Source organism: Electrophorus electricus, chromosome 3 (genome assembly GCF_041902795.1).
Source record: "Electrophorus electricus isolate QZ-2024a chromosome 3, ASM4190279v1, whole genome shotgun sequence".
NCBI classification, from domain to species: domain Eukaryota; kingdom Metazoa; phylum Chordata; class Actinopteri; order Gymnotiformes; family Gymnotidae; genus Electrophorus; species Electrophorus electricus.
The window spans coordinates 41,292,708-41,316,990 of NC_137499.1; the positions used below are offsets into that span (position 1 = coordinate 41,292,708).

At 41.4% G+C, this 24,283-nt stretch overlaps 2 protein-coding genes across 2 annotated transcripts in view; both read left to right on the plus strand.

The window, feature by feature from the left end:
* Nucleotides 1–1,335: 1,335 nt before the first annotated feature.
* Nucleotides 1,336–3,885, plus strand: LOC113589855 (heat shock 70 kDa protein 1-like). The gene is made up of 2 exons (XM_035532516.2): nt 1,336–1,495; nt 1,904–3,885. The coding sequence occupies exon 2, from the start codon at nt 1,923–1,925 to the stop codon at nt 3,852–3,854; it is 1,932 nt and encodes a 643-aa protein (XP_035388409.2). The 5' UTR covers nt 1,336–1,495; nt 1,904–1,922; the 3' UTR covers nt 3,855–3,885.
* An 11,152-nt stretch (nt 3,886–15,037) lies between these two features.
* The window catches only part of hsd17b1 (hydroxysteroid (17-beta) dehydrogenase 1), a 16,530-nt gene continuing 7,284 nt past the window's right edge, over nt 15,038–24,283 (plus strand). Inside the window, exons 1-2 of the mRNA XM_027029726.3 lie at nt 15,038–15,503; nt 18,694–18,777. The gene's annotated coding sequence lies outside the window, so the exon portion shown is untranslated. The remainder of the gene's footprint in view (nt 15,504–18,693; nt 18,778–24,283) is intronic.

Here is a 24,283-nt window from a genome sequence, read left to right on the forward strand (position 1 = left end):
CAGAGTTGTCCTGACTTTACATTTGCACTCATTACACACAGACAATAAATGAGTCTCAGTCATTGTTTTTCTGATAGGGACTTTATATGTGGGATCAAGGGTCCTCTCTAATCCCTGGAAATCCACCTCTTCCTCTGTGGACAGAGGCTGGAGGTCTTTGACAATCATCTGTTTCGTCTTTGACGAATTCACATATGTAATTATGGCATATTACTGAGTCAAAATAAGCTAAGGGATAGTTTCGCTTCTTTAAAATCAAAAAACAAAATTGCTTTTCATTCTTCCTCTTTCATGCCACCAAAACACTAACAGGCTAGCCTGGTGGCTAGCTAGCTAGCTGGTAAACAAATCAGAACTCAACACGTGTGCGCAACAAGGAAAAGCTTCCCCCTTCTCCGGACCAACTCATAACAGTTCCGTATGTCAGGTATTCAAACGCACGTAGCCTAGCAAAAGTAGGAACCCCTTGGAATGATCTGAAAATCTCAGGTAGTGTCTGTACTGAATAATAAATATTTATCAATAAGAATTTATACAGTCCAGTGATTTCCAGCTTCAACGTAGGGAGTGGCGGGCCATGGCGAAGGGCGGGCTGAAGACCAACCCTTCGCGTTGCCATGGCCACGTGTCTTTGTTTTGGTTTTGTCTCCTACTTGCCATGTGAATGTGTTTCCCTCTCTAATGACCCAGAGTATTCGATCACTGCATCCACATGTTCCCTCTCGCAGTTTTATTAATCCTCTGATTTTATGAACTTCCCGGCCACACCGCTCTCCCTTCACTTCCTGACATTTCTCGTTGTTTCTCCAACGCTCGTGCGAATCAGACCAATTAGAATAAAGCAAGCTGATGCGGCCACGCCCACCACTGACGCAAGACCACAGCGGGGGAAAGTTCTGGACGGACCACGTTTTTTCTGTTGCTTTTACTCGAATGTCCTACTGAAACTAATCTAAGTAAAAACACGTTTAATGAATACCTTTTGTATACAGATTTATTGAACAATATAACATATACAGCAGTCCTTAAATGTGGGGAAATAGGAAACGTTACGTTGGACCGGAATGACTGAAGTAATTTTATGATAAAGTAAAACATTTATTTATAGTCATTTACATAGCCTATGTGGTTCCGCTTTCCCATTTATGTCCCATTTTCCAACTTGTTTGGTTATTTGTTGGTATTGTCCCCTTTCAGACCATCCTGGATCTTTGTTTCATTTCTACGGACTAATTCGGTCTCAGAGACATCAGTAGTCTACAGTTGGACTGGCGGCGTCGCTGGCTGACTCGCGGTTGGTGAGCTCGCGCAATGGAGAATCCTCTAGAACTGTCGCGAGGTGAACGGGGGCGTTACCTGCTTGAATATAAAGCGCGAGCGGCAGCTCGTGGAAGACACAGCGTTCACGGACTGGTAACTAACGCACGAGCGAGGAGGAGTAAACCAGCGGCTTTAACAGGGCACCAACTTTAGATCATTCCGAATCCTGATAAATGTAAGTGCGTTTAACTTTCTTTCTTTCTATGGTCTCTGCCAATAGTCTACTGATATTAATTAACTAGCGAATGAAAATAAATCCTCAAACTATAAGATTATTCTGCAAAGCTACGCTTCGTGTATCAACCTTATTATTACCAAGATAAAAGAAGCATGTGTGCAGTTCTGCTTCGATTTTGGATTTGAAGGGTTTGGATCATATTGCAGGCTGTATTAAAGCACAGCGCCTATGTTATCTACAATTAGACACTTAAATCTTTATGGTATTATTATTATTATTATTATTATTATTATTATTATTATTATTATTATTGCTGTTACTTTAGTTACTTTTGTTGTGTTGTAATTACTGTTTTAACTGCATGTGTCTTAATTTAGAGCATAATTTTCATATGTGTAACTTTAGATACGCGACTACAAGCAACATGTCATCTGCTAAAGGAGTTGCTATTGGGATTGACCTGGGCACCACTTACTCATGTGTGGGGGTGTTTCAGCATGGAAAAGTGGAGATCATTGCTAATGACCAGGGCAACAGGACCACACCCAGCTACGTGGCCTTCACAGACACAGAGAGGCTTATTGGGGATGCTGCGAAGAATCAAGTGGCCATAAACCCCAACAACACAGTGTTTGATTCCAAGAGGCTGATTGGCCGGAAGTTCGACGATCCGGTCGTGCAGTCTGACATGAAGTACTGGCCCTTCCAAGTCATCAGTGATGGAAGCAGGCCAAAGATTCAAGTTGAGTACAAAGGAGAGAAGAAGTCCTTTTACCCTGAAGAGATCTCCTCCATGGTCCTGGTGAAAATGAAGGAAACTGCAGAGGCCTACCTGGGTCAGAAGGTACCCAACGCTGTTATTACTGTACCTGCCTACTTCAATGACTCTCAGAGGCAAGCAACCAAAGATGCTGGTGTGATTGCTGGGCTGAACGTCCTAAGGATAATCAATGAGCCCACAGCTGCAGCGATCGCCTACGGCCTGGACAAAGGCAAGCAGGGAGAGCGCAATGTGCTGATCTTTGACTTAGGAGGGGGTACGTTCGATGTGTCCATCCTGACAATTGAAGATGGCATCTTTGAGGTGAAAGCAACAGCAGGAGACACACACCTGGGTGGGGAGGACTTTGACAACCGCCTGGTCAACCATTTTGTGGAGGAGTTTAAGAGGAAGTGCAAGAAGGACATCAGCCAGAACAAGCGTGCACTGAGGAGATTGCGCACAGCCTGTGAGAGGGCCAAGAGAACCCTGTCCTCCAGCTCTCAGGCAAGCATCGAGATCGACTCCCTGTATGAGGGCATTGACTTCTACACTTCTGTTACCAGAGCACGTTTTGAGGAGCTGTGCTCTGACCTGTTCAGGGGAACACTGAATCCTGTGGAGAAAGCCCTTAGAGATGCCAAAATGGACAAATCCCAGATCCATGACATTGTCTTGGTTGGAGGTTCTACGAGAATCCCCAAAATCCAGAAACTTTTGCAGGATTTCTTCAACGGCAAAGAGTTGAACAAAAGCATCAATCCAGATGAGGCAGTGGCTTGCGGTGCTGCAGTTCAGGCTGCCATCTTAATGGGCGACACATCTGGAAATGTCCAGGACCTGCTGCTGCTGGATGTGGCCCCGCTGTCTCTGGGCATTGAGACCGCAGGTGGAGTCATGACCGCTCTCATCAAACGCAACACCACCATCCCCACCAAGCAGACCCAGATCTTCAGCACATATGCAGACAACCAGCCCGGTGTTCTGATCCAGGTTTACGAAGGTGAAAGAGCCATGACAAAAGACAACAACCTGCTGGGGAAGTTTGAGCTGACGGGCCTCCCACCTGCACCTCGAGGAGTCCCTCAGATTGAGGTGACCTTTGACATTGACGCCAATGGCATTTTGAATGTGTCGGCAGTGGACAAAAGCACTGGCAAAGTGAACAAGATCACCATCACCAACGATAAGGGCAGGCTGAGCAAGGAGGAGATTGAGAGGATGGTGCAGGAAGCAGACAAGTATAAGGCAGAGGATGACCTGCAGAGAGAGAAGATTGCTGCTAAGAACACTCTGGAGTCCTATGCCTTTAACATGAAGAACAGTGTGGAAGATGAGAACTTGAAGAACAACATCAGTGAGGATGACAAGAAGAAAGTCACTGAGAGGTGCAACCAAGCCATCATGTGGCTGGAGAACAACCAGCTGGCTGAAAAGGAGGAGTACGTACATCAGTTGAAGGAGCTGGAGAAGGTGTGCAACCCCATCATCGCCAAACTGTACCGGGGAGGGATGCCAGCTGGAAGCTGTGGAGCTCAGGCCCGTGCCCGCTCAGGGGCCGGCACCCAGGGGCCCACTATTGAAGAGGTCGATTAGGGACGTGAACTTCTTGTATGGGCTCAGTGCTCTTTTTGAATTAGTTTCTCCTGAAGAAAATGTTGTTGCCTGTATTGTTCAGTTGTGCTTCACAGCATGTGGAGAATTAGCTGATGTGGACAATAGCATCTTTTGTCATTGCTAGTCCATTAATAACGTTTAGAACCTTGTAACACCATCAATATGTGAGATTTATCATTACAATGTTTTACCAGTGAAACTTTTTACAAAAAGGTAAATATTACGGTGTTGTAAATATTCATCTAAATATATTTTTATATTTATTGTTAATAAAAGGTTCTGAACAAAATGGCTTACATTTGTGGTCTTGACAGTCCATAATGTAATTTTTCTTATGAAAATAAATATTATAAGAAGAAAAACTAATGAAACAGAAGAAACCATTTTCAAGATTTTGAGCTCCTGAGATGTAATAAAATTAATGAAACTGAATTAAAAAGAATGTACATCAGCGTCAGATATCTGGGGGCGATGGGCATAAAAATAAGTAAATGGCAAATATAAAACATTAAAAGAGGGACTGTTACTGTGTCCAGCAGGGGTCAGTGTTCACCTACTAGTTCTGCCTACTCTGTCCAGCTCATGACTGGCTTGGACATTTACTCAGAATTTGACTAAGATGTGTTTGATCAGGGGAAAAATTAAACACAAAACTGTTCAGGGCATAAACCTAATATGATTTGTGGGGTTGAATTTGTCACAGATAAATAGTCAAAGGAATATGAAATTAGCTTTGTAATGGAACATGTAGCAGCTATTAGGATTATATACAGCCAGAGTGTGATGGAGCTTTTCAACAGTACTGGGAGGAACACACAGGGACAGAAAAATGGTAGGTATCCTCCTGGTTTTGATATTTGTCTGTAGCATATTATTATAGATAGAGAGATTGATTCAAAATTTGACAACTTGCAGAATTAAATACGCAAGACATCTGTCCTATTATATAATATTCATTAGTTTGCATAGAATGTTAGTGTTACATTTTAGGTCTGCTACTGGCATGGTTTGCGTGAAGAACACATTGTGGCTGAGAAGAGTAGAAGTAGAAACCAGAACTGTGGCCTGGTGTTCGAGGACTGAAAGCTAATGTGACTGAAGTTGCACCAAGTGGACCGTGTGGATGATGATCATGACCTGATTCATGTAAAAAGAACTGTGTTTCCAGTGATCAGCAGGGTCAAGATGCAGCTTCTTAAAGAAAGGCTTAACAAAGGCAAACTTAAAAACATGGTCCAGGCTAGAGGACCAATTACTTATGCTAAGGGCCTAATTACTGTAATTCCAGAAAGTAACGGAGATGCTATTAAGTCAATTACACATGTTATTGGTGTAAAGGACAGAACCACAGTAAGGAGCTTGTTATAGCCAATTAAACTCCTTTGAATCTTGGTGGCATATGAGCCTTTCTGGCTCTTTATTATCAGAAGGTTTAGGGGCACATCATATACTGCTGGTAGCCTGCTGCTGAATTCTGAGAAACTCTCGAGCAGGGTGGCCAAGCTCCTGGAGATCAGTCACCTCCAGGATGACCAAGCTCCTGGAGATCTGTCACTTTACAAAAACCTTTTCCAGTTCTTCCACATCTCAATATGTTACTCAATGCCTTCAATAGCACAGAAGTGGACACCACAGATCCAGTAACAGTTTGTGCATACAGTCTCAATTTCCCATCTCTATACAGTCTGAACTCTGTGGAGATGCAGGTTGGGTTGGGTGTGGTGCATCTGAACTGAATGGTCTCTCCAGGTGAGACAGCAGAGTGGGATGAGACTTGGAAGAATGTAGGACTCCTCAAGTCACCTGTTAAACAAGTTAAGTTGCTTTGTAAATGGTTTTATTTACAAAATTTACTGCTACAAAAACATCCACTTACCTGAGCATATAACTCCAGCATCTTCATCATGTCCACAGTCCTCCTTCCCAAACCCTCCATGTGAACACTGACTTATTTATTTCTCAGTTCCAGAACACTGAACATCATCCAGCCATGTTGGTTCTTGTCCCTGACCAAAGTGGGCACTGGCAGGGGCCCGGAGAGCTCAGCCACATCCCAGCTGTCTGCACACCATCTCTGCGTCCTTCATGTCCCAGTGATCATCACACACGGTTCCCCACTGTCCATTACGGTAGATCTCCACTCTACCACAGCAGAGTGTCATACAGTCTGACCGCATTGGTTCCTAATTTATTATTTAAAAACAGAAACTTAAGAACTACTAACTAACAATGTAGTGAAGTGAAATTATGTTTACAAGTGTCAATGTAAAACCAGTTGAATTTACAGAAAGCTTCAACAAAACTAAACATTCCTAAAATGTGTTTTACAGTTGTACATGTTTAACTCATAATACAAACATTTATCATCTAATCTGAGATATGAAGTCTCCACTAAACAACTGATCTGTGCAGGATCTGTGTATTGCAGAGGCTCAAACAGGTCAGATAGGCAATGACACCGACAGCTTACTGGGTGAGCAACCATATGCTAATGATGGTGGGCCTGTGTGCAACAGTTAGATCATAGAACTGGTAAAACAAGAGAAGTAAACAACCAAAGGTGGGGAGTGAACCCCGGCCACTTTGTTGCGAGGCAAACAGACACCCCCTAGACTGCAGCAGCTATAAAACTCCCTGCGTGAATATTGCCCTTCAAAGGAATGGAGGATGACAAAACACGAAGAAAAACTAAACACCACGCTGAACGTGGGAAAAAGGAGAACCAAGGACACCACAGGAAGAACGACAGCCCCGATGCACTAGGAAAACCAAACTAAAACTTCCCACAAACCAGAAAAGAGGGAGGAACTGTAATAGCTAAGGGGAGCCTTGGGAGAGAGACAGATAGGAGGGGGAAAACTGGAGAGGGGAGGGGATGTGTTAAAACACAGACACCCTCGCAGAGAAGAAGTGAGGTGTAGCACAAGGGCTCACAGACCTCAATTCCCAAAGTTACCAGCTAGGAGCTTGACTCAACACTTTAGGAAAGAGCCAACACTGAGTGACTGGGGCAGTGGGCTTATATAGACCTACCCCAGCTGTTGGGCATCAAGCCTGATTAGTAATGTGCCCGACTCAAGGCCTCGTTCTGGTGGCCAGAGGGGACCTTGGCCTGGCCCCGACCCTTACAGGACCCCCCCAGAAGGGGCGGCTCCTGACGTCCCAAGGTGCACCACATGATCCTGCCGAAAAGCCCAAATGAGTTCACAGTCCAGGATGTGCCGGGAGGGGACCCAGGACCGCTCCTCTGGCCCGTCTCCCTCCCAGTCCACCAGATACTGGACTTCACCACAAACCTGCTGGATGTCCATGAGACACTTAACCGTGTATGCCGGTGCACTGCCCACCATGCGCAGACCCGGCGGGTCGAACGGGCCCACTGAACACAATACGGGCCTAAGGCGAGACACGTGGAAAGTGGGTGGACCCTCAATGACGGGGGAAGGGCAAGATGATAAGAAACAGGGTTTACGTGGTGAAGAACCTTGAATGGCCTGATGTAGCGAGGATCAAATTTGCAAGTATAACCACGTAAAGGCAGGTCCTTGGCTGATAGCCAAACCGGCTGTCCCAGCCTCTAAGTCAGTGCCAGTCGCCGTTTCTTGTCTGCATAACGCTTTTGAGCAGCTGCAACAGATAAGAGAGCCTTGCGTGCCCTCTGCCAGGGTAATCGGCAGTCGTCTGACTGTCTGATCAGCAGCCCAAACACCCACGTCTGCCTCCTGGTTGGCATACATGGGCGAAGCATACCCATACTGGCACTCGAAAGGTGACATGCCTAAGGAGGAGTGCCACAGGGTGTTGTGGGTGAACTCCGCCCATAATAGGTGCTCAGACCAAGAGGATGGGCAGGAAGAGGCCAGACAGTGGAGGGTGCGCTCCAAGTCTTAGTTGACCCTCTTGGTCTGGCCGTTGGATTGGGGAGGGCAGCCAGAGGACAAGCTGGCCTCTGGCCCCAATAACCGACAAAAGGCTCCCCAGAAGCGGCTAGTGAATTGGGGCCCACAGTCTGACACGATGTCGCTAGGCAGCCCATGAAGACAGACAACCTGTGTAAGCAGTAATTTAGCTGTCTCCTTCGCAGATGGCAGTTTTGGCAGTGCAATGAAGCGGCCAGCCTTGGAGAACCGGTCGAAGACCACCAAAATCACCGTGTTGCCCTTTGATGGGGGCAGCCCTGTGATAAAATCAAGCGACAGGTGAGACCAAAGGCGTGAAGGGACAGCCAGTGGGTGCAACAGGCCAGTGGGCCTTGTCCTGGGGTCCTTGAACTGAGCGCAAGTGCGACAGGAATTCACAAATGCCCAGATGCTCTGCATTCTTGCGTAATTATTTATGCTAAGCTGTACATATCGCAGCCTTAAAATGCTGATAAAAGTCCCAATTAACACAATTCAGGTCTAAATAGCTGGCTAGCTAGCTAGTGTAACAGTGTTAAAATGATATAGTTGTGAAATCCCTGCAAAATGGGTTCAGCACCACCTGCTGGTCAGAAAGTCTCCAGCGCCTATATAAAGCAGAGCCAGACATAGCTGCTGTGGGTAGGTTCATCTCCCAGTCATGTCCCAAAGTTTGTCTTATTATTTATTATGTTTAGTTTCACCATTTTTGGCAGATTTCACCACATTATTACGAATGTGGATATGTTAGCTAATAATTATGTGCAGTGTGAGATGTGAAGCTAAGTGACTTACATGTGCAGAATTTCTAACAATTGCCTGTTTTCTATAGACTGGCTAGCTGACCACTTAGCAAAATTAAATGAACATCTTGTTCAAGTTGTTTATGTTGCTGGACCTGCTGTTGAGCCAAAATGATTTCCCGAAGCTCAGAACTCGCTTGTGTGTTCCTTGCACTCCTTGTGCAGATGATGAACTTCAGTATCATTTTGAGGAGTTGCAGAGACAAAGTGGGCTAGCTCCTCCTGTCAACACTGAACAGTCTGGACTTTACAGTAAAATAAACTAACAAGATTCAGCTTATAAAAACATATTTAGTATAAGTTGAACAAATTTGCTGGTAAACTTTGAAATAATTTATTTTTAAATCTTGAGGATGCAATATTTAGTTTTAAACAGTTTTAGCATTGCAGTTTTCTCTAACCAATCATTACCGCTACAAGTACTTTTATGCAATTCTGTAAAATACAGATGAAATTAAAATGATTTAAATTTTAAATAAATTCACTTTTATATACTTACTGTATATTCACTTATACAAGTGCTTTCACTCAATTCCAAAAAATAAAGATAACAAAACAAAAACAGTTTTTAATTTGAACAGTTTTATATACAAAGGTGCTTTGTGTCCTTATGTTGAACACAGCAAAATTAAATGTATGTCTATACCCACTTTAGACTTTATAGCCATTTAGAACAACAAAATATAAAAATGTGAACAGTCCTTCTGAGTAAGTGATAACTTTAAAGTAAATCTTGGTTTTCTTTAGACCTTGTCTTTATAGAAATCCAAACCCGGAAGAATTCTCTATTACATATCGTCTTGAAAGTCCTCATGCTTTGTGACTTTGGGATTTTTATTATGTTTGCACAGGTACTTACTCAGGTACTTATTGCTGCAGGAACTTCCTTTCAGAACATCCTGAATGGAGAGGCCTGTCTTGTTTACTGAAAGTAAATGAGTAAATTCTGGTCAAAAACTAAAGGATATTTGTAATACTTAATTACACAGTTCAAATCTTATAACTATTGTACTGCATTTTTAATTTAGAACCCACATCGACCCTCAAAATCACACACTAAGGGTAGGTGTTTTGCAGGGTTTTCTCTGGCAGTTAATAACCCACATTTGATGTATTTCCACCTCAAACAATATGTAGCGTATTCATTCCAAGGTAGGAACAACAAAAAAAAACAAAAAAAACCCCCACCAGACAGACCCTCAAAACCTAAAATTAGGGATCCCTGTTCATATCTTGATAACATTTAATGCCTTGTACATAGCAGGTTCTCTCGCCAATACCCAAGGGTTCTTGTCTCCTGTAGTCACTTGGTACTTCCAGAAACACTAAAGCTTCACATGAACCATGTTTTCTATAGCCATCTGCAGTCAGCATGGTTTTAAGTATAGCACAAAGGCTTGAAGAGTGATAGAAAATAGCATACAATAGCTTATAAACACATTAAAAAAAAAAAAACATTTAGCCAACATTTTAGACAAACTGTTAAACCAATGCACTAGTAGCTGGTGAAATGATAAATCTAAAAAAAAGAATTGAAAAAATCTTAGAAGACAGACAAATTCATATATATACAAGTTGATATGTATGTATGTAATATATATATATATATATATATATATTACATACATACATATCAACTTGTATATATATGAATACATATATATATATATATATTACATACATACATATCAACTTGTATATATATGAATACATATATATATATATATTACATACATACATATCAACTTGTATATATATGAATACATATATATATATATATATATATATATATATATATATATATATTACATACATACATATCAACTTGTATATATATGAATACATATATATATATTTTTTTTTTATTATTATTATTTTTTTATAAAAAAAATTTCAGTGTTTATAAGGCTGCGAGAGGGAACATGTGGATGCAGTGATCGAATACTCTGGGTCATTAGAGAGGGAAACACATTCACATGGCAAGCAGGAGACAAAACCAAAACAAAGACACGTGGCCATGGCAACGCGAAGGGTTGGTCTTCAGCCCGCCCTTCACCTTGGTCCCCTACATTGAATTTGGAAATCATGGGACTTTATAAATGCTTACTGATAAATATTTATTATTCAGTACAGCCACTGCATGAGATTTTCAGCTCATTCTGTGTGTTCCTACTTTTGCTAGGTCACAAGCTCCAAAATACCTGAGATACGGAACTGTTATAAGTTGTTCTGGAGAAGGGGGAAGCTTTTCCTTGTTGCGCACATGTGTTGAGTTCTGATTTGTTTACCAGCTAGCTAGCTAGCCACCAGGCTAGCCTGTTAGTGTTTTGGTGGAATGAAAGAGGAAGAATGAAAAGCAGTTTTGTCATAATTACATAGTTGAAATTCATCAAAGACATCAGAATTACATAGTAGCATTGTTACCTGGTAATTATCTATCCACTCTAATACCATCAGATTTGTCAGGTATCAGTTTTTCTTTGTTTATCATGGACACCTCAGAGAGAGCCAATGCTGATCCTGATACCATTAGTGAGGATAAGGAATGTCTGGGCAAAGTTCTACACAGCTATCATAAAGTCCATCCTCAAACCATCCATCACCATCTGGTTTGGTTCCTCCACCTCACAAGAATGAGCCAAACTCCAGCATATAATCAGGACAGTGGAGAGGATGACTGGATGTAGTCTGGCAAAACTTCAGGACAACAGCAGGGTGAGGAAGCACACTGGTAAAATAACAGCTGGCCCCTCTCATCCTGGAAATGATCTCTCCCACCCACTTTCCTCTGGTAAAAGATTCAATGTCACCAAAATCCAGCACAACCAGACATGCTAACAGCTTTTTCCCCAGAGCTGTAGGGCTCGTCAAACACAGTGGACGCTTTGCACTTTAAAGTTTAAACATTAAACTAACGAAATAACCTCCTTTACCTCCCTTACTGTAACTCTGTAACATGCTTATTTTCACAACTGTACTGGTGTAACATTTTTGCAAATGCTCACATCATTTTGTAATTTTTGAAAAATATATTTAAAGTTCATTGTATGGATTCTTGGTGAGAAAGTACTTATGAGTTTGCTGATGTAATTTTAGGTAGGACTACTTGTCAAAGGTTGAGGAATCAACTCACCAAAATCCACTTTGATTCTTCAAATAGTAATAACACCACAACATAAGTAACAGCAATAATAAAGTAATAGCAATAACTATAATAAATAAATACTATAAGCCCCATGTGATGATTGAGGGTTCAAGCATGTATTGGCCCTTGGGCGCATGAGGCATCAGTCCAGAACTTACAAAATCTAGAATCAATGTACAACAGTATAGTTCACTGGTTCTGTGTTTACCAGTACTGGTCAAATTTGAAGCAACTTATCATGGAGAAACAGTATTTTGCAAGTTATTGCAGCATATATTTATGATTGCTTCCCGTAATTGCACAAGTCTATAAAGCTTCATTTAAACTGACAGAGCATTGATGTTTAACTGCTGTTTAAGAATATAAAATAATTTGGCTTATTTAGCTTTGTAGTTGGGTGTGTAGCTTTGTGTACTTGCAAACACTAAAACTGCATGATTTTTATATGTTTAAAAGCTGATCGTGCACTGCAGTGCCCTGTGCAAGCCAATCAGGGTAAAAGCCTCAGAAGAGTGTAATGTAATGTAATGTCAAACATGTGTCCAAAGTTTTATGTTGATCTGACTCACTGTCGCTGACCTCAGTACAGACAAGTTTAAAAGTTATTTTAAAGGTGCTTGTTGGAGTGTCTCTGCTAGATTCAGTTTTAGGCTGAACAAACTGTAAACACTTAAATGTGTTTTAAAGCAGGAAACGTGCAGCAAACAAGAATAGCTGAAGTGTTATGCTTTCAAGTAGTATGTTGGTAAAGCAATAGGCTATATGTTGATGAATTATTTGTTTTTACTGGCATATGTCACTACCATGTTTTTTTAATTACTTTCTAACACATTCAGACCCAAAAGACACTCCTCTATGTGGCCCATATTAAAGGATCCCAACTGCACAGGAGTTTGAGGAAAAGCCTTGAAAGAATATATGTATGTAATTGTTCACATATCATCAATTTGTTGTATGAAGAGCAAATCACAGATTTTAACCAAATGATAATACCCAGAAAGCCATGCACTCCCCCCCCCCCCCCCCAAGTCTCATATTGGCAAAACTGCTTGGCTTATTTACATTTAGCTGACACTTTTATCCAAAGCAACTTACAATTATGACTAAATACAACTAGAACAATTGAGGGTTAAAGGCTCAGAGGCCCAACAGTGGCAACTTGAACCAGCAACCTTCCGATTACAAGGCTAGTATCTTTACCTCTGAGCACCACTGCCCACTTATTGGTATCCACATTATAAATAGTAAAAGCTGCATGATTTTTGATGGTTGAAAAGGTGATTGCACTGCAGGGTAACATTTCCCATACCACGTCTTTGTTATATTGTGTTTGATGCCAATTTGGTGGTGTTTCATTTAAGCACTACTTTTCACTCAGTTCCAGTGTTCGTCCACTAGATAGAGCCAAAGCACTACCCTACTGATATTACAATGATGAAATAAGAGATTTTTGTGAATGTAAAGGTTAATTTCTATCCAGGCAGTACAATTTTTGTTTAATTTGTGATGACAAAGTTCTTCAGCTCATAGGTCTAATCCATATGACATGCATTACTTGTCTGGAATGTGCATAACATGATGATGGTATGACTTTTAAAGATTTTTAAAAGTGCTTATGCACTGTAACACCTTCGAAAGGTTCATTTGGACCAAACTTGGCAGACCTAACAATGACCTCAACCTATGAAAGTGATTTAAATTAGGAGATGGTCACTTACATGCTTTATGAGTTACAGCAATGTAGGTCATATAAAACAAGGCTGCAATGATTGATTGAACAGAGTAAAACATTTCAACTTTTAAAAATTATTATTTGCCTACTGAGCCCAGGGATTATTGTGATATCAGTTTTGACATCATAGGATAAAATTCCTAGAACTAGTTCAAAAGTGTTATTTTTGAACAATTAAAGAATGCAAGAAAACTATGAAAAGGACATGTAATTGCAAAGTTTCTAGGAGTACTAGAAGGAATCATAGAAAGCCAAGATTATGTGAAAATATGTAAAAATAAGTGAAAATATGTAGAAATTATACTTGATTTTCTTGAATAGTTTCACCTAGTGGCCGAATGATTTGAAACTACAGACTCTCAGAGTTCTTACATATACACAGCATATAAGTTTAATTGTGATTGGTCAGTGGTAAGCCTGTCAAAAACCTTTTGAAGTCTGATTGGCCAATCAGCTAATCTTTAATTGACCTTATATGTGATACCTCAAGAATACAGCATACCAAGTTTCAGTTTGATCTGATGTTGGTATGCAGAGATATAGGTTTTTAGCATTTATAGTGCATCTATTGACCTACTTGCACCAATATCAATAGGGCAACCTACAGTCATAGGTTTAACCTTGCTCTGAATTTTCATCAAAATCAGAGGAAGCCTTCATGAGTTATAGCCATTTATGCAAAATGTGCACCTTCCTGCCAAGTTTGGTGTTTCTGGGCCTTATGATCTAGACTGCACATTGTATTTTATCCAAAAAAAAAAGTTAAGAAGGTGAAAAATTCCACCAATTACAATAGGATTCCAAACACTATGTGCTTGAACCCTAAGAACAACAATAATGCTGGTCATTGTTAATTGTTAATTGTAGCCTGTTTTGTTTCATTTTGTTTGATATGTATACACATACACATACTCATTCTCATACTCTGTGCATTGGCTCATTGACCCTGGACTTTTCTAACAACTCTGATTATGGATTTATTCTTTATAAATCTCGCTCTTCTCAGCAGGTGCATCCACCTTGTGATCGCTCCACATTACATGGAGCTTCACAGCAACCACTGCAATTGCCTTTCAGTCAGACGGGATACGATAGCAACCTGCTACCAAGACCATAGCAACCACCATGCAAATGCTGGGGATTCCATAGAAACCATAGCACCTTCTTGGTAGCACCCTAGCAACCACCTGGGACTCCATAGCTGCCACCTAGTAAAACCATAGCAACCACATAGTAACACCCTAGCATTTACCTGGGACACCATAGCCACCAGTTAGCAAACCACCATAGCAACCAGTTAGCCACCCACCTAACAAAATCATATTAATCAGCTAGCAACCACTTTGTAACACCCTAGCAACCACCAGCAACTAAGTGATAATCATGTTAGCTGTGCAATCACTCTTCACTCTTTTCACTTTTCTAGATATGTATTTATCAAATACATCAGAAGTATGCAGTAAGTTACTAGCTATATGTCTTTCCATTGCATGTTTGTGTCTCTTCAAGTGCTCCCCTCCAGGAGGACCCATACTACCTGCAAAAGGAGAACAAATATCTCCAGATTGGTACCACTCAGCTATCTAGATAGCTAACTAGAAAAGAATGTTCTATAGCTAGATATCTAACTAGTTAGCTATAGCTATCTACCCCAATACCATCAGAATCCCAGTTATTTCATTTTATTTTATTTATTTATTTTTGCATTTATTATTTACACATCAGAGAGTTAATACTTATCCTGATGCCATTAGTGGGGGTAAGTAGCTAACGTTAGCTATGTATTGTAAGCAAATGTTTAGCCAAACAGTAGCTGGATAGCTAATTGAACTGTCACTGGTACTCATCATATATTAATTATATGTCCTTAGGTAGCAGATTTTAGGTAGCACCAGTTGAGTCATCAAAGTGGATTTTGGTGAGTGTGTCCCACTTGTCAGATAACTAGCAGCCTTTGTCACAATAAACCAAAACATTGTTCTCTCTGTTCTCTCCAGCCCTGGCTCTGCATGGAAATGCCAATCCTATCTGGAGAGGAGATCCTATCAGGTAACACGAAAGGGTTCCACATCCAAGCCATGTAGACTCTCTCCACCGGTGTCCCCCAGGGCTCAGTGTTAGGCCCTCTTCTCTTCTCTTTGTATAATTGCTCTCTTGGTGATATCTTCTCATCTTCTCCTTCCACTGCTATGCTAATGACTTTTTCTTTCTTTCTTTCTTTCTTTCTTTCTTTCTTTCTTTCATTCCTTCCTTCCTTCCCACCATCCAACATGCAGGTCTCCAGAAGCATGTCAGCATGCTTGACTGACATTGCGTCATGGATGACTGCCCACCACTTAAAGCTCAAACCGAGTAAAATCGAGCTTCTGTACCTTCCAGGAACTCCCAGCCCTTAGAACCTCACAGTTTCCTTCAAGTACCCTGAAGCCGCTTGTAGCCTGTACATAACTTTGGACAACCAGTTGTTGTTCTCAACTCATGTTTCAAATCTGACCCGGTCCTGCAGATTTCTCCTTGGTAACATACGAAGATTTTGGTCCTTTCTCTCAAGGTAAGCTGCCCAGGTGCTTGTGCAGTCTTTTGTAATCTGCAACTCACTACTTGCTGGTCTTCCTCTAAGAGCCATCAGACCTCTACAGCTTGTCCAGAATGCAGCAGCACAACTGGTCTTTAATCTTCCAAAGTTTACACGTCACTACGCTGTTGCGTCCCCTTCATTGGCTACTAGTGGTTGCCCATATCATATTTAAAACCTTGATGCTCACCTACAAAGCCAAAAATAGACCAGCCCTTCCATACATTATGTCAACGGTCAAAGCCCAATCCAGAAATTTCTTCGAACATCAAGTACAGCTCGGTTTGAAACAACATGCTTCAAGTCTCATAGAAAATGAGCATGCAGTGCCCATGCAGTGCTCAAACACAGACTGAAGACCAATCTATTTGTGGAAAATTTAAATGACCATTGTTCCTGCACCTATGTTTAGTAACTGAACCTCTTATTGTAAAGGTATAGTTTGTTATCGCACTTAAGTTTGAGGGAGCTTATACAGTTGTGGCCAAAAGTTTTGAGACTGACACAAATTTTGGTTTTCACAAAGTTTACTGCCTTTTTATATCCTTTTGTCAAATGTTTATATAGTATAGTGAAGTACAATTATAAGCATTTCATAAGTTTTTAAAAATCTTTTTATGGATAAATACATCTAGTTTAAGCAAAGACTATTTACAGTGCTGATCCTTCTTTTTTTAAGACTTCTACAATTCACCTTAGCATGCTGGATATCAGCTTCTGGGCAAAATCTGGACTGCTGGCAACCCATTCTTGCCTAATCATTGCTTGGAGTTGTTCACAGTTTCTGTGTTTTTCTTTGTCCACCCTCTTTTTGAGAATTGACCACAGGTTCTCAATGGGATTCAGATCTGGGGAGTTTCCTGGCCATGGACCCAAAATGTCAATGTTTTTGTTCACCGAGCCACTTGGTTATCACTTTTGCTTTGTGACATGGTACTCAGTCATGCTGGAAAAAGCACTGTTCATTACCAAATTGCTCCTGGATCATTGGGAGAAATTGCTTTTGGAGTATATTTTGATACCATTCCTTATTCATGGTGGTGTTCTTAGGCAAATTTCAAGCAAACCCACTCCCTTGGATGAGAAGCAACCACACACATTAATTTTCTCAGGATGCCTCACTGTTGGCATGACACAGGACTCGTGGTAGTGCTCACCTTTTCTTCTCCGGACAATCATTTGACGAGATGGTCCAAACAGTCTGAATATAGCTTCATCAGAGAAAATAACTTTACCCCAGTCCTCTGGAGTCCAATCCCTGTACTTCCTGTAGAATGTCAGTCTGTCTTTGATGTTCTTCTTGGAGAGAAGTGGCTTCATTGCTGCCCTTCCTCTCACCAAGCCATCCTCCAAACGCCTTCACCTCACTGTGTGCAGATGCACTCACACCTGCCTTCTGCCATTCCTGAACAAGCTCTGCACTGGTGGTGACCCGATCCCGTACCTGCATCCTCTTTAGGAGATGGTCCTGGGGCTTGCTTTACTTTCTTGGGTGCCCTAAAGCCTTCTTCACTGCAACTGAACCTCTCTCTTTGAAGTTTTTGATGATTCCATAAATGGTTGATTTAGGTGCTATATTACAAGCAGCAATGTCCTTGCCTGTGAAGCCCTTTTGATGCAATGCAATGCAATGCAATGATGACTGCGCGTGTCTTCTTGGAGGAAACCATGGTTAACAAAAGAAAAGCACCACTACTCTTTTAAAGCAATCAGTCTGCTTTCCTAATCAGCCTGACAGAGTGATATTAGCTGCCTTCTCCTTGTTAACACTTTATCCTGAGCTAACAAGCAGATCACTGAAATAATGTTAGCAGGCCATTTTGTCGCAGGGCTGAAATGCAGTGGCTAGAATGCAGTAATTTTTGTAATTAAGTTTATTTTCATAGCAAGGAATAACTTTGCACTTAATTGCAATTCATCTGATCACAATCTAGAGTTAAGGCAAATTGCCACCATAAAAACTGAAGCAGCTAACATTGTTAAAACCAAAATTTGTGTTAGTCTCAAAACTTTTGGCCATGACTGTGCATGTTTTGCACTTCTATGCATCAACATTGATCCCTGTATTTCAACAGTATTTTAGTTCAATGATATCTTTGATTCTAACCTATTGTATTGGCTAGGATACGTTATATGAGTTAATGACTTACAAAAGCACATTTGTAAGTTGCTCTGGATAAGAACATCTGCCAAATTCCGTAAATGTAAATGTAAACTAGCTATCTAACTAAATGAATATGGAAAGCATTTGTGTTAGGGACTATTGTAGGTTGTGTGAACATTATGTATTATATTTACCAAGTGTTGCCCATGACATATTTTAAAACAACAGGAATCTCAGAACACAACACTGTGTGTAAGTTATAGGTCTGTATATGCTTGTATGTCTGTAATCCTGTGTGCCTTGTTGCCTCAGAAAATGATCTTGTCACATTATTACAATAAACAATTTGATTGGCTTGAATAAAATTAAATTGATGGCATCTAAAAATTCATAATCAAAGCCTACTCTAGTGTGGCTATCTGTCCAGGAAATGCACTGAAGCACTTTTGTAAATCGTTCTGGATAAGAGCGTCTGCTAAATGCCATAAATGCTGATGAAGTTGCCTGGTAGCAGAGGGTACATGCTGAGTTGGCTGAGTGTGTTGCCCTGTGTTTTGTAGACTCCAGCACCAGGTCTGCAGCAAACAAAGAGTGGAAACAGCAGCAACTCGAGTCGCTATGACTGCAACCCTGTGTCAACTGCAGTAAGTCTCTCGCATGCACAGAAACGAATGATGCATCCTGTATGTGTCCCATACCCTGATAGTTTTATCAACACACTGTCATTACATGTGCTAGTTATTTTCTTTTTTTGAACTGCCCCAAAAAATAACTAGTACATGTAATGACTATTAGTGCTATGGAACACATACAGGATGCATCATCTATTCGTGGAATATTTAAATGACAACTGACCCTGCTCCCATATTAACTGACTAAACTAGTACTTATTGTAGGGTATTGTTGATTACACTGATGCTTTTTAACAAACTTAGCACTTATTTCTTATTACACTTATCATTGTTTAAGATAGAGCTTATGTAATTGTACTTCTAGGCATCAGCAGTAATTCCTGTATTTATAAAATACATATAAAATGTCAAACCAATCAACACAGGTATAATATTTACCTTTTTGTAATTTCACTAGTAAAACTTTATATCAATACATCTCAATGTTGATAGTAGTACTATCAGGTTCAAAACTGGTTTAGCAGTGCCATGTTGAAAACTGGTTTAGCAGTTGATTGTACCGAACGAGATGATGAATGACAAAAATACGTAGCAAATAAGGCACGCGGATGGAGCTGCTGACATGCATGACATATTTTAATAGTAAATTACATCCAGAGTGTTGGTGTGCACTCTCCTTACCCTCCACTATATGTTCAGTCCTGTCGTACTGGTGTGTAGTGCCCTTATATGGGACAATCAGTCCTGTCGTACTGGTGTGTACTGCCCTTATATGGGACAATCAGTCCTGTCGTACTGGTGTGTAGTGCCCTTATATGGGACAATCAGTCCTGTCGTACTGGTGTGTAGTGCCCTTATATGGGACAATCAGTCCTGTCGTACTGGTGTGTAGTGCCCTTATATGGGACAATCAGTCCTGTCGTACTGGTGTGTAGTGCCCTTATATGGGACAATCAGTCCTGTCGTACTGGTGTGTAGTGCCCTTATATGGGACAATCAGTCCTGTCGTACTGGTGTGTAGTGCCCTTATATGGGACAATCAGTCCTGTCGTACTGGTGTGTAGTGCCCTTATATGGGACAATCAGTCCTGTCGTACTGGTGTGTAGTGCCCTTATATGGGACAATCAGTCCTGTCGTACTGGTGTGTAGTGCCCTTATATGGGACAATCAGTCCTGTCGTACTGGTGTGTAGTGCCCTTATATGGGACAATCAGTCCTGTCGTACTGGTGTGTAGTGCCCTTATATGGGACAATCAGTCCTGTCGTACTGGTGTGTAGTGCCCTTATATGGGACAATCAGTCCTGTCGTACTGGTGTGTAGTGCCCTTATATGGGACAATCAGTCCTGTCGTACTGGTGTGTAGTGCCCTTATATGGGACAATCAGTCCTGTCGTACTGGTGTGTAGTGCCCTTATATGGGACAATCAGTCCTGTCGTACTGGTGTGTAGTGCCCTTATATGGGACAATCAGTCCTGTCGTACTGGTGTGTAGTGCCCTTATATGGGACAATCAGTCCTGTCGTACTGGTGTGTAGTGCCCTTATATGGGACAATCAGTCCTGTCGTACTGGTGTGTACTGCCCTTATATGGGACAATCAGTAACAGAGTAAATGTCAAACCAGTCGGTGACGAAGGAGGCGAGGCAGGATGCAGAGAGGACACACTGTTGCACACACAGACGTTTATTAGGCACACGTAACAAAACGAAACTAAACATGAAGACAAACGGACTCTACTCACTAGTACAAAGAATCACACAGCTTACATGGGGACAAACACCAATGACTAAACAGGACTTTATATACATACATGCTAACAAAGTTAAACGAGGAACCAATGTGATACACGGGAAGGGCGTGCCCATGCAGATGAACACACACACACACACACATACACACAGGGAGGCATCTGGGAGGAGGCAATGCCGTGACACAGTCAACATAGGTATAATATTTACCTTTTTGTAATTTCTAGTAAAACATTACAGCGATAAATCTCAATGTTTTGCTAAATGCTAAAACCAACGCAGTGTCCAAAGGGTTAAAAGGGAGATTAAGAAAGTGAGCTTGGACAGTTCCTTGAGACACACCCACATGCACACATACACACAATTGTTTCTCCCTGTAGTGAGGTGTTGGGCTGATAAAGCAGGAGGCAGCGGTCTGGCTGCTTGTCTGTGTATGGCTGTACCATCAACTCTGGGCCAGAGCACAGCTGCATAGCATTCAGCACTATAACAGAGCACAGCTGCATAGCATTCAGCACTATAACAGAGCACAGCTGCATAGCATTCAGCACTATAACAGAGCACAGCTGCATAGCATTCAGCACTATAACAGAGCACAGCTGCATAGCATTCAGCACTATAACAGAGCACAGCTGCATAGCATTCAGCACTATAACAGAGCACAGCTGCATAGCATTCAGCACTATAACAGAGCCAGCTGCATAGCATTCAGCACTATAACAGAGCACAGCTGCATAGCATTCAGCACTATAACAGAGCACAGCTGCATAGCATTCAGCACTATAACAGAGCCAGCTGCATAGCATTCAGCACTATAACAGAGCACAGCTGCATAGCATTCAGCACTATAACAGAGCACAGCTGCATAGCATTCAGCACTATAACAGAGCACAGCTGCATAGCATTCAGCACTATAACAGAGCACAGCTGCATAGCATTCAGCACTATAACAGAGCACAGCTGCATAGCATTCAGCACTATAACAGAGCCAGCTGCATAGCATTCAGCACTATAACAGAGCACAGCTGCATAGCATTCAGCACTATAACAGAGCCAGCTGCATAGCATTCAGCACTATAACAGAGCACAGCTGTGCAATAAGAGGAATGGGAGGGGCACAGGCTGCAGGGAGACAGATGGATGTGGCAGGGTGTGGGTGTGTGTGTGTGTGGGTGGGTGGGTTTGTTGGGTGTGTGTGTGTGCGGGTGCGTGCGTGTGTTTGTGTGAGTGAGGGGGGTGGTTTAATAAAGTATTCTGGCATCTAATATTTTACACTAGAGAGCCTCAAACCTCCATATGAAACTTTCAAAGAGCCATGATCAGATTGAGCCCTCTGGGGTGAGCCTGAGGTGGGGGTTCAATAGGGAGCATCAGTTACGGTCCCCTGACTGTAGGATGCAGCTTCTGAATAGCACATGGACTGACCGCACAATATTATGTGCATTTAATCTTTATAATTAAACAATATTATTTTTGGTATGCCAATGGTTCAGGGGAAATAATGCTGGCTTTGTTAGCATGGGTGATTAACAAAGGCATTACCACAAAAGTGCGAGACAAATCACTTCATAACTGAACAAGTAATTACATAATTATATACATTAGCAAAGCAAATGGATATTAAAGTGGTTTAAAGATATTACAAGTTTTGCTAGACATATTATAATATAAATTGACTTCAACAGAAGTCTGTGGGCACAATGCAGGATTGTAGGCATATATATGAGGTCACTGAAAAAATCACATAATGCAGCATCAATCTTCATTTGCTTTCAAACACTGTCCAGATATTTCTTACCTATCCAGGCTCTGCTAGCAGTAATATGTTATTGTCCTCCTGAATGCAATTATTGATGTGTATTCAGACTTTTAAAAGGCCAAGTATTAATTATGATGATAAGTAGTGTATAGATAAGTATTTGAGAATGAAGCATTTCTCAGAGAGGCACACATATCTAATACAGGGCCCGTGAAGTGGTTTAGCTGTCAAAGGATTCCCAAACTCATGAGTCATATTTCTGAAACAAAATAAATGTAACAATCTTTAGCACTCATAGTAATACAACCTGCTAGAAACAGAATAAGCACATAGAACAAGCACATAGTCTTCTACTAGAGTGAACATGCCCCTGACTTGAATATGTCCATGTCCCTGCAACTCGCTACTTGCTGGTCTTCCTCTAAGAGCCATCAAACCTCTACAACTTGTCCAGAATGCAGCAGCATGACTGGTCTTCAATCTTCTGAAGTTCACACGTTACTCCACTGCTGCGCTCCCTTCATTGGCTCCCTGTAGCTGCATGCATCAGATTTAAAACCTTGATGCTTGCCTACAAAGCCAAAAATGGACCAACCCCTTCATACATGAGGTCAATGGTCAAAGCCCGATCTGAACCTCAAGTACGGCTCAGCTTGAAACACCATGTTTCAGGGCTAATGGACGACAAGCATCAAGACTATTTTCTGTCCTGGCTCCAAGATGGTGGAATGAACTCCCGCTAGCTGTCCGGACAACAGAGTCCCTTGCAGTCTTCAAACACAGACTGAAGACCCACCTATTTGCAAAATATTTAAAGGACAACTGACACTGCCCCCTTATTGACTGACTAGTTTAGTACTTATTGTAGGGCACTATTTATGGTTTTTAACAAACTCTAGCACTTATTGTTTATAGCACTTATCATTGTTTAAGATAGACTTTCTAGGTATCAGCATTCATCCCTGTATTCTACAGTATTCTAGTTCATTGGTATGTTTAATTCTAACCTACTGTACTGTATTTGGATATATTCTATGAGTAAATGACAAAGCACTTTTGTAAGTCGCTCTGGATAAGAACATGCTCACACACACACACACACACACACACACACACACACACACACACACACACACATACACACAAAACCACCCCACATCTGCCCCATTCCAATTTTAAGATGCATATGGATTCAAATTAAAAATAATGTACATCAGAGTCAGATTTTGGGGGCAACTGTCATAGAAAGTAACATCTAAAAAAAGAGGGACTGTTATTGTGTCCAGCAGAGGTCAGTGTTCACCTGCTAGTTCTGCCTACTGTGACTCGTTCATGACTGGCTTCGACATTTACACAGAATTTGACTAAGAAGTGATTGATCAGAGAAAAATTAAACACAAAAGTGTTCAGGGCTGGATCTGAAACCTTTTCCTGTGCACAGAAATGTGTCACAGCCCGTAGTGCTCCAGGAACTGGTGTTACCTTTTTATACATTTATCAAACTTTTTTTTCCAAAGCAACTTTCAATTCTAACCAAACATAGCTTGAGGGTTAAGAGTTTTGCTTGGCAGTAGTGGGACGTGAACTGGTAACCTTCTGATTACTAGTCCAGTACCTTCACCAGTGAGCACCACAGCCTTTCACTATGCGCATCTTTTCCAGCTCTTCTATCACTATGGCCCTCTTCTGCTGTTTATCCACCACTACTATATATGGTTGGTTATCCATTACCATCTTGTCTGTCTGTATCTGAAAGTCCTACAGGATCTTAACACAGTCATTCTCCACCACCTTCGGGGGTGACATTGGAACTTCTAGCTCTTATTCGGCACGGATGTTTCTGTACACTATACCAGCCAATTAGTTGTGGGGTTCCATGTGCATTCTTGCATCTTGCATCCTGCTGTTATGTGCTGGATTGTCTGTATCTGGGGTCCTGCCTGGTGTGGTAGATCCAGCCTCTACTGATCTGGTATTCAGAGCTTGCTCCTGTGCTGCCATGATTAGTT